This window comes from Narcine bancroftii, chromosome 5, assembly GCF_036971445.1.
Source record: "Narcine bancroftii isolate sNarBan1 chromosome 5, sNarBan1.hap1, whole genome shotgun sequence".
Lineage (NCBI taxonomy): Eukaryota > Metazoa > Chordata > Chondrichthyes > Torpediniformes > Narcinidae > Narcine > Narcine bancroftii.
The window spans coordinates 113,588,655-113,597,839 of NC_091473.1; the positions used below are offsets into that span (position 1 = coordinate 113,588,655).

General features: G+C 55.8%; 1 protein-coding gene across 4 annotated transcripts in view; it reads left to right on the top strand.

Moving 5' to 3' along the window:
• Positions 1-5,060: 5,060 nt before the first annotated feature.
• Positions 5,061-9,185, top strand: part of LOC138763883 (uncharacterized) — a 98,052-nt gene continuing 93,927 nt past the window's right edge. Inside the window, exon 1 of one of the 4 annotated variants that reach the window (XR_011357874.1) lies at positions 5,061-5,247. Coding sequence is in view for 2 of the 4 variants with exons in the window: in XM_069938806.1 (XP_069794907.1) it covers positions 5,190-5,247 (58 nt within the window). In the remaining 2 variants the exon portion in view is untranslated. The other 3 variants (XM_069938806.1, XM_069938808.1, XM_069938807.1) reach the window with 3 other exon arrangements.

Genomic DNA, 9,185 nt, shown 5'->3' on the forward strand with positions numbered 1-9,185 from the left:
TGGAGTGAAGTCACTCCACCTCCTGCTGTAGTGTGAATAAAAGCTCTCAACTGGAGGGAGAACAAACGCTTATAACTAAACGTTGGGCCTTCAGAAGGGCTCTGGGTTTAGGCGGGAAACCACGGTTATCTGTGAGCAGATGGGGGTGGAGCCAGGAGGCGGGGCCAGCCATCAGCACAACACACTGTCAGTGAATCCCAGTTCACTGCGCCTGCATAAAAGGATTGTCGCTGAAAGCAAGTCCAATCAGGAAGGTAAAATGATTGACGTCGCGCTGACAGCCTGTTTCCCCGCTGTGCTGTCACAGAAGCCTGGTGGAGCTATCAGGCTGTGCTTCCTCAATCTGCCCAGCTCCCTCATGCTGCTCCTCTGCCTCGCTTCCTCATGCCACCGCTCCCTCTCACCGCCTGCTCCCTCACGCCACCCACTTCTGATGAGGCTGTCAGGCAGCGGGGCAATGGGCTGTCAGCCAGTGGGATGGCAGGGCTGTCAGGCAGCAGCATGGTGGAGCTGTCAGGTAGTAGTGTGGCGGGGCTATCAGGCAGCAGGGTGGTGGGGCTATCAGGCAGTGGTGCTGGGAGGGCTATCAGACAGCGGCACAGGGGGGCTGTCAGGCAGCAGCACAGGGTGGCCGGGCTGTCGCAGAGCGGCTGCTGCTGTGCTACACATCCCACCCCCTTATGCCCTGAACAGCTGGTGCACTGCTCTGGGCTACATAAAAGGACTGCGCTCTCCATCTTTTCCGTCCTCTGCATAAAAGGTAAATTTGCCTTTTTTTAAAAAACGAGTTGTACATAAAAACCCCCAGCCCTCATAATGTGAACCCTGGATTACATACATAGACTGGATAAAATTGTTGATCAATCTGAGTGCAGGTTCAGGATCACTGTGCCCAGCTTCTCAGATTTATGGCAACCATTATCTTTAGTATACCCCTATTTGAATAGAACCTCATCCTGCATGGAAAAAGTAAACATTTTCCCCACTCTATTGTAATTAATATTATAATTTAAAATGATTTTACATCTACTAAATGTATTTGAATATCTTAACTTTTAATATTTTACTTTATAAATAATTTAATTTCAGACATTTAAATATACTTCAATTTTTAAAAAAATGTTTCTGATTTACAGTTATAATTAAGGAACTTAACACTACAAGCTGTCAAAACGTCACCATGGGATTCTGGGAGTTGGGCTTCAGGATTCACCACCTGAGAGCTTGTTGCCGCTTGCATTTTTCTGGGTTGACGGTGTGACTGCAGTAAGGCTTCAAAATCACCAGGAACAGTGAGGCCCGAAAAGGTTGAATGCAGCCATGGGAATCATAGGGAACATCCTCAAGCCTCAGGCTGGATCCAGTTGATGCATTCTCTTTTTTAAAAGAAATTGTATTTATATTTTTAATGTGGGTGCAAGGGAGCACATCTCCCAACAATCTGTGAATATGTAATAATTTCAGACTAAGCCAAAGGCATCTGCAAAACTCTATAGTGTTTGCTGTCACTAAAATTCAATGACTTTAAAAACTCCATGCCCCATAGCAAAATCAGAGCCGGTCAAAAAAAGGCCACAAGAAAGATCTCTTAAGTGCTTTGTTTTTGTACTTCAGATATGTTGCCCAAGGGGCTTAGTACATAATACTCTGTCTGCACACACAGGTGCAGTTTCAAAGGAAATCCCACAACTTACATAAATCTTTTAAAAAAACCTTTAATTGAGTTGTAAGGAAATCAAAGCACAGGAAAATGTTTGGTGAATCAATGGTTCAATTGCTTTTATATATAGAATCCTGAATAAACTCATAGAAATTTAAACTACTTATTCCGAGTTGATACTGATTGCATTCATGCCAGCATTAAGTTTAACATTATTGCAGAGACTGTATTCAAACTCATGATTGTGTACTTTTAAGTATAAAGCATTTATTCTGTTCATGAAAGTAGGAATTACTGAGCTGAATCATCTAATCTGCAGATGAGCAATTACTGGAACAAATGTTGGGATTTATTATCATTCCACTCAGAAAGTGGCTCGAGTGGCAGACTCGCTAAATGAAGCCCATTCCTGCTGCCTGCTTGCTGATAAACCCAATAACTCAGTGTCAGACCTTTGTGAATTTCTGTGGACAGCCCCCAGTGTTCAACAGCTCAGCCCCAATGAGTATTTATGGCACAAATGGATGGCTTAACGTTGAGATCGATGTCTTTCCCAGTGTGCTAGATGCTCCCCCTACTCTTCATGACGTCATCAAAGCCATCAAACATCTAAAATCCAACAAAGCACCAGGGCCTGATGGTATTGCAGCTGAGATCTCCCAGTCTGGTGGGAACACACTGTCATCATGCCTGAACCAGCTGTTCACAAAGTTGTGGGGAGCTGCAGAATTACCACAAGACTTCAAAGACTCATCAATCGTGACCATCTACAAGAACAAGGGAGACAAGAGAGATTGCAACAATTATCATGGCATCTCTCCTCTGTCAGTTGTGGGAAAATGCCTCGTGAAGATTATCCTTAGATGTTTGGTATCCAACATCAATGACAACATCCTTCCAGAAAGCCAGTGTGGTTTTTGAACAGGCCGTAGTACAGTGGATATGATCTTCTCACTGAGGCAGCTCGAAGAGAAATGTATTGAGCACCAGAGAATTCTCTACGTCACATTTGATGATCTAACCAAAGCATTAAACATTGTTGGTAGAGATGGCCTGTGGAAACTCTTACCAAAATTTGGTTGCCCCCCCCCCCCACGCTTAACCAACATCATCCGTCAGTTCCACGAAGGTATGGAAGGCCACATCAATTTGTGTGATGAATTGTCAGACCCATTTCTCATCAGCAACAGTGTAAAACAGGGTTGTGTTTTGGCTCCCACCCTGTTTGGACTATTCTTCAATGCTGTTCTTCAGGATGCCACATCAGAACTGAAATTAGGGGTCTTCCTACAAATGAGGGCTGATGGCGGGCTCTTCAACCTCGCAAGTCTGAGAGCTAAAACAAAAGTCAAGGCTATTGTGGCGCACGAGCTGTTTGTTGATAACTGTGCACTGGTCATCCTCTTTCTCAAAGAATTACAGGAGATCACCAGTTGCTTTGCCAGTGCTACTAAGAGCAATGGAAGTTTTGTAACAACAGGCCCCTGGCTCAAGCTGTCCTCAGTGATGACACTCGTCGCAATGCTGCAAGACGTTTTGCTACCTGGGAAGCACAATAACATCCTCAGCTTCTTTAGATGTAGAGATTGAGTCAGGAACCAGAAAGGCCTGCTTTGGCTTTGGTCAGCTGAAAGATCAGGTTTGCTCACAGAACATCAGGTTGTCAAGGTGTACAGGATGTCATATCAGCTTTGCTCTATGGATGTGAGATGTGGTGCCCATATTAGTCACTTACATCAGCTTGACCAACTGCAGGTGTGTCACCGACATTCTCTGAGGAAGATCACCTGACAAGACAAGGTATCCAATATCGAGTTGGAATGTCAGCATTTTCAACCTTGGTGATGTCAGCCCAACTGTGCTGGGCAGGACATGTCAGAATGCCTGATGGAAGACTGCTCAAGGACATCTTGTACAGCCAACAGTCCAGTGGTACTCAAAAACAAGGAGGTCAGTGATTATGGTACAAGGATGTTCTGCACAGAAGCCTCAAAAAAGCTGACATTGCCCCATCAACAGGGAAGAATCTGGCTCAAGATTGCTCACATGGGAGAGACGCCATCTGAAAAGGTGTGGGCGCTGCTGAGAAAAAGCCCAACAGAGGAAGGGCACAGGAGTTTTTGCTCCTGCTGCCCCTCCAGGCCTCACCTACCAAGCATGTGGCAAGCCTTGGGTCTTCCACATCCAATCATGGAATACTTCATTTGCTGAGGAAATGCAAATAGATTAAACATAATGCAACCATGCCCCCTCTTCTGACTTTGATGGTTTCCCATTAAAGAAATAGCAGACAATAGCTGGTCCAGGACACTGCCATGTAGAATTCCCGCAGTGATGTGCTGGCACTGTGATGACTGACCTTCAGCAAACACAACCTTTTCCAAATACTTGATGTATGACTCCAGAGCGTGATAGGAATTCCCTTGGATTATCACTAATTCCAATTTTACCAAGACTCCTTGCACAGCAGAGTTAGCATAACGCTGTTACAGGGATTCGAACCTGGTGCTGACTGAAGGGAGTTTGTTCTCCCCATGTCTGCCTGGGTTTCCTCCAAGCATTCCTCCCACCCTTCAAAACATACTAGGGTTGTAGGTTAATTGGGTAGCACGGGCTAGTGAGCCCGTGCATGTCTTTAAACATTTCTGCCTTGGTCAAACAAGATCATTCACACAAGAACCCAAGGTGCATAGGAATATCCCAGTGTGTGGTGCGCTCTCAGAATCAGGCACACTCAAGGTAAAGACTGGACAACAGGCTTTAATCCACAAAGACTTCCACAGAGTCAGGCTGGCTGTGGCTGCAGTAACTCTGAGTGAGGCTTCGGGAGGCCGGCGCAGGCTTCCCTCCTCCCCTCTCCCTCTCCCTCTCCCTCCTCCCCCCTCCCCTCTCCCCTCTCCCCCCTCCCCTCTCCCCCCTCCCCTCTCCCCTCCTCCCCCTCTCCCGACCGGGTGGGGCTTGATCCATTCAGGGCGACAGATTGACAGCCGGCCCTTACACACCTGCAGGTCCAGAGGTTGCCCCCCGCAGTAAGCCGGTGCTGTACCACCACACAGTGGGAGTGATTACAAAGATTCCTTGGGGCTAAATCCTGGAGCTCCCATCTCAACACTGAGAGAGGAGTCCCTTCATCAACCGGCCAGCCAGGCTGGTTGCCCTCACCACTTCAAGGGCAATACTGCAAATTAGCAAGAATTCTGCTGGGACAGCCAATCTCGCGAAACACAAACGCTCTCCGACACGAGCTGAATTCCAAATTCCAGCTTTGGGCACAATTCGTGAGTTTTCGACTCGTCCCCCAGCCAGCTTTCGGAGTTGACCAATCGATTTGTTTCTGGGGCGGGTTTGGATCTTCCTCTCCCTCTCGGGTTCGGAGCTTGTTGATTTCAGTCCCACAGTGGAAACACGTGGCGCTGTTGAGACTGAGGCAGAGCAGCGCGTTCTTTTCTCTCTCTCTCTCTCTCTGTGACTCATTCACGGGTTATTTATAGCAATCGTTGCGCTTCCAACATCAGTGAGAACGGAGACGATGGAGAGCTGGAAGATTTGCGTGTGTGTTTTTGTGGCAGTGCTCGGCCCCTCTCTGGGTAGGAACCGTCACTATTGTCTACTGGTGAATTTCTTTTGAACAAGCTTGTCATTTCGAATGTTGGTCGGATTTTTTCTTCTTCCCTGTAACCTTTTAGTTGCAATCAGGTGTCGGGTTCGGTTCCTCTGCTTGGGTTCAGGAGATTAATGCGAGTGGCCCTTTGTAAGTCGGCTAGCAACTTTGTAAGTGTTTTCCAATCCGTGGCAAGGCTCGACCACTCACGTTTGTTGCCGACTGTCGAGATTACTTTGGGAGTGTTTTAACGGTAACCCCCCCCCCCCCATGAGAATTTGCTTCGACATCCGCGCGGAATGAAGAGTGAGCCGTGACGACCTCCACAAATCTGTTTTTTAACACCGAAGATGCTTCTAAAAAATGCAAACTTGGCGGACGGTCGAGTTGTGCTTGTTTTCTGGATCGGGAAATTGAAATCGTTACAACTTTCCTCGCGCTGGAGTTGAACTCTCTCAACTCAACAGCATTTGCCAGAGGTGATCGTGGATTGTGCCGCGAGTGTATCACTTTTTTCTTTAACGTGACCGTGAAAGTGAACATTGGAATCCTTCTCCCCTCGGAAACTTTTCCCGAGTTTTTTTTTTGGAAGCAGCGATCATTGGGGCCTATTTACTCTGCTTTTAAAGGTCCGCTAGTTTTAAAAAGCCCATGCTGGCTGTGTGGGGGCTAGGCTTTTAAAGCGCTGAATAAAGTTCACTTACTCCGTTTAAAAACCTCTCGGTGGATGATGAGGTGGTAAACCTGCTTAAAACCAACTTGGGGAGGGAGAGCAGGGGAGGAGGGAGGAGCAGGGAGGAGGAGGGAGAGCAGGGAGGAGGGGAGGGAGAGCAGGGAGGAGGGGAGGGAGAGCAGGGGAGGAGGGGAGGGAGAGCAGGGGAGGAGGGGAGTGGAGAGCAGGGGAGGAGGGGAGGGAGAGCAGGGGAGGAGGGGAGGGGAGAGCAGGGGAGGAGGGGAGGGAGAGCAGGGAGGAGGGGAGGGAGAGCAGGGGGGAGGGGAGGGAGAGCAGGGAGAGGGGAGGGAGAGCAGGGGAGGAGGGGAGGGAGAGCAGGGGAGGAGGGGAGGGAGAGCAGGGGAGGAGGGGAGGGAGAGCAGGGGAGGAGGGGAGGGAGAGCAGGGAGGAGGGGAGGGAGAGCAGGGGAGGAGGGAGGGAGAGCAGGGAGGAGGGGAGGGAGAGCAGGAGGAGGGAGGAGAGCAGGGAGGAGAGGAGGAGGGAGGGGAGGGAGAGCAGGAGGAGGGAGGAGAGCAGGGGAGGAGGGGGAGAGCAGGGGAGGAGGGGAGGGAGAGCAGGGGAGGAGGGGAGGGAGAGCAGGGGAGGAGGGAGGGAGAGCAGGGGAGGAGGGGAGGGAGAGCAGGGGAGGAGGGGAGGGAGAGCAGGGAGGAGGGGAGGGAGAGCAGGGGAGGAGGGGAGGAGAGCAGGGAGGAGGGAGGGAGAGCAGGGGAGGAGGGGAGGGAGAGCAGGGGAGGAGGGGAGGGAGAGCAGGGGAGGAGGGGAGGGAGAGCAGGGGAGGAGGGGAGGAGAGCAGGGAGGAGGGGAGGGAGAGCAGGGGAGGAGGGGAGGGAGAGCAGGGGAGGAGGGGAGGGAGAGCAGGGAGGAGGGGAGGGAGAGCAGGGAGGAGGAGGGAGAGCAGGGAGAGGGGAGGAGAGGAGGGAGGGAAGAGCAGGGAGGAGGGGAGGGAGAGCAGAGGAGGGAGGAGAGCAGGGGAGAGGGGAGGGAGAGCAGGGGAGGGAGAGCAGGGGAGGAGGGGAGGGAGAGCAGGGGAGGAGGGGAGGAGAGCAGGGGAGGAGGGGAGGAGAGCAGGGGAGGAGGGGAGGGAGAGCAGGGGAGGAGGGAGGGAGAGCGGGAGGAGGGGAGGAGAGCAGGGGAGGGAGGGAGCAGGGGAGGAGGGAGCAGGGAGAGGAGGGGAGGGAGAGCAGGGAGGAGGGGAGGGAGAGCAGGGGAGGAGGAGGGAGGGAGAGCAGGGGAGGAGGGAGGGAGAGCAGGGGAGGGAGGGAGCAGGGAGGAGGGGAGGGAGAGCAGGGAGGAGGGGAGGGAGCAGGGGAGGAGGGAGGAGGGGGGAGGAGGGAGGGAGAGCAGGGGAGGAGGGGAGGGAGAGCAGGGGAGGAGGGGAGGGAGAGCAGGGGAGGAGGGGAGGGAGAGCAGGGGAGGAGGGAGGGAGAGCAGGGAGGAGGGAGGGAGAGCAGGGGAGGAGGGAGGAGAGCAGGGAGGAGGGGAGGGAGAGCAGGGGAGGAGGGGAGGGAGAGCAGGGGAGGAGGGAGGGAGAGCAGGGAGGAGGGGAGGGAGAGCAGGGGAGGAGGGGAGGGAGAGCAGGGGAGGAGGGGAGGGAGAGCAGGGGAGGAGGGGAGGGAGAGCAGGGGAGGAGGGGAGGAGAGCAGGGAGGAGGGGAGGGGAGGGAGAGGAGGGAGGGAGGGAGGGGAGAGGGAGAGGAGGGAGGGAGAGGAGGGGAGGGAGAGGAGGGGAGGGAGAGGGGAGAGGAGGGGAGGGAGGAGGGAGGGAGAGGAGGGAGGAGAGGAGGGGAGGGAGAGCAGGGAGAGAGCAGGGGAGGAGGGGAGGGGAGAGGGAGGGAGGAGGCAGGGAGGAGGGGAGGGAGAGCAGGGGAGGAGGGGAGAGCAGGGGAGGAGGGGAGGGAGAGCAGGGAGAGGGGGAGGGAGAGCAGGGAGGAGGGAGGAGAGGGGAGGGAGAGCAGGGGAGGAGGGGAGGGAGAGCAGGGAGGAGGGAGGGGAGAGGGGAGGAGGAGAGGGGAGGAGGGGAGGGGAGGAGGGGAGAGCAGGGGAGGAGGAGAGGGAGGGAGAGCAGGGGAGGAGGGGAGGGAGAGCAGGGGAGGAGGGGAGGGAGAGCAGGGGAGGAGGGGAGGGAGAGCAGGGGAGGAGGGGAGGGAGAGCAGGGGAGGAGGGGAGGGAGAGCAGGGGAGGAGGGGAGGGAGAGCAGGGGAGGAGGGGGAGGGAGAGGCAGGGGAGGAGGGGAGGGAGAGCAGGAGAGCAGGAGAGCAGGGAGGGGAGGAGGGGAGGGGAGGAGGGGAGGGAGGGGAGGGAGAGGAGGGAGGGAGAGGAGGGGAGGGGGAGGAGGGGAGGGGGAGGAGGGGAGGGGAGGAGGGGAGGGGAGGAGGGGAGGGGGAGGAGGGGAGGGGAGGAGGGAGGGGAGGAGGGGAGGGGAGGAGGGGAGGGGGAGGAGGGGAGGGAGAGCAGGGGAGGGAGAGGAGGGGAGGGAGAGCAGGGGAGGAGGGGGAGGGAGAGCAGGGGAGGAGGGGAGGGAGAGCAGGGGAGGAGGGGAGGGAGAGCAGGGGAGGAGGGAGGGAGAGCAGGGGAGGAGGGGAGGGAGAGCAGGGGAGGAGGGAGGGAGAGCAGGGGAGGAGGGGAGGGAGAGCAGGGGAGGAGGGGAGGGAGAGCAGGGGAGGAGGGGAGGGAGAGCAGGGGAGGAGGGGAGGGAGAGCAGGGAGGAGGGGAGGGAGAGCAGGGGAGGAGGGGAGGGAGAGCAGGGGAGGAGGGGAGGGAGAGGAGGGGAGGGAGAGGAGGGGAGAGGAGGGGAGGGAGAGGAGGGGAGGGAGAGGAGGGAGGGAGAGGAGGGGAGGGAGAGGAGGGAGGGAGAGGAGGGGAGGGAGAGGAGGGGAGGGAGAGGAGGGAGGGAGAGGAGGGGAGGGAGAGGAGGGGAGGGGAGAGAGGGGAGGAGGGGAGGAGAGCAGGGGAGGAGGGAGGAGAGCAGGGGGAGGAGGGGAGGGGAGAGCAGGGGAGGAGGGGGGAGGCGGGAGGGGGAGGCGGGGAGGGGGAGGCGGGGAGGGGGAGGCGGGGAGGGGAGGCGGGGAGGGGGAGGCGGGGAGGGGGAGGCGGGGAGGGGAGGCGGGGAGGGGGGAGGCGGGGAGGGGGAGGCGGGGAGGGGGAGGCGGGGAGGGGAGGCGGGAGGGGGAGGCGGGGAGGGGGAGGCGGGGA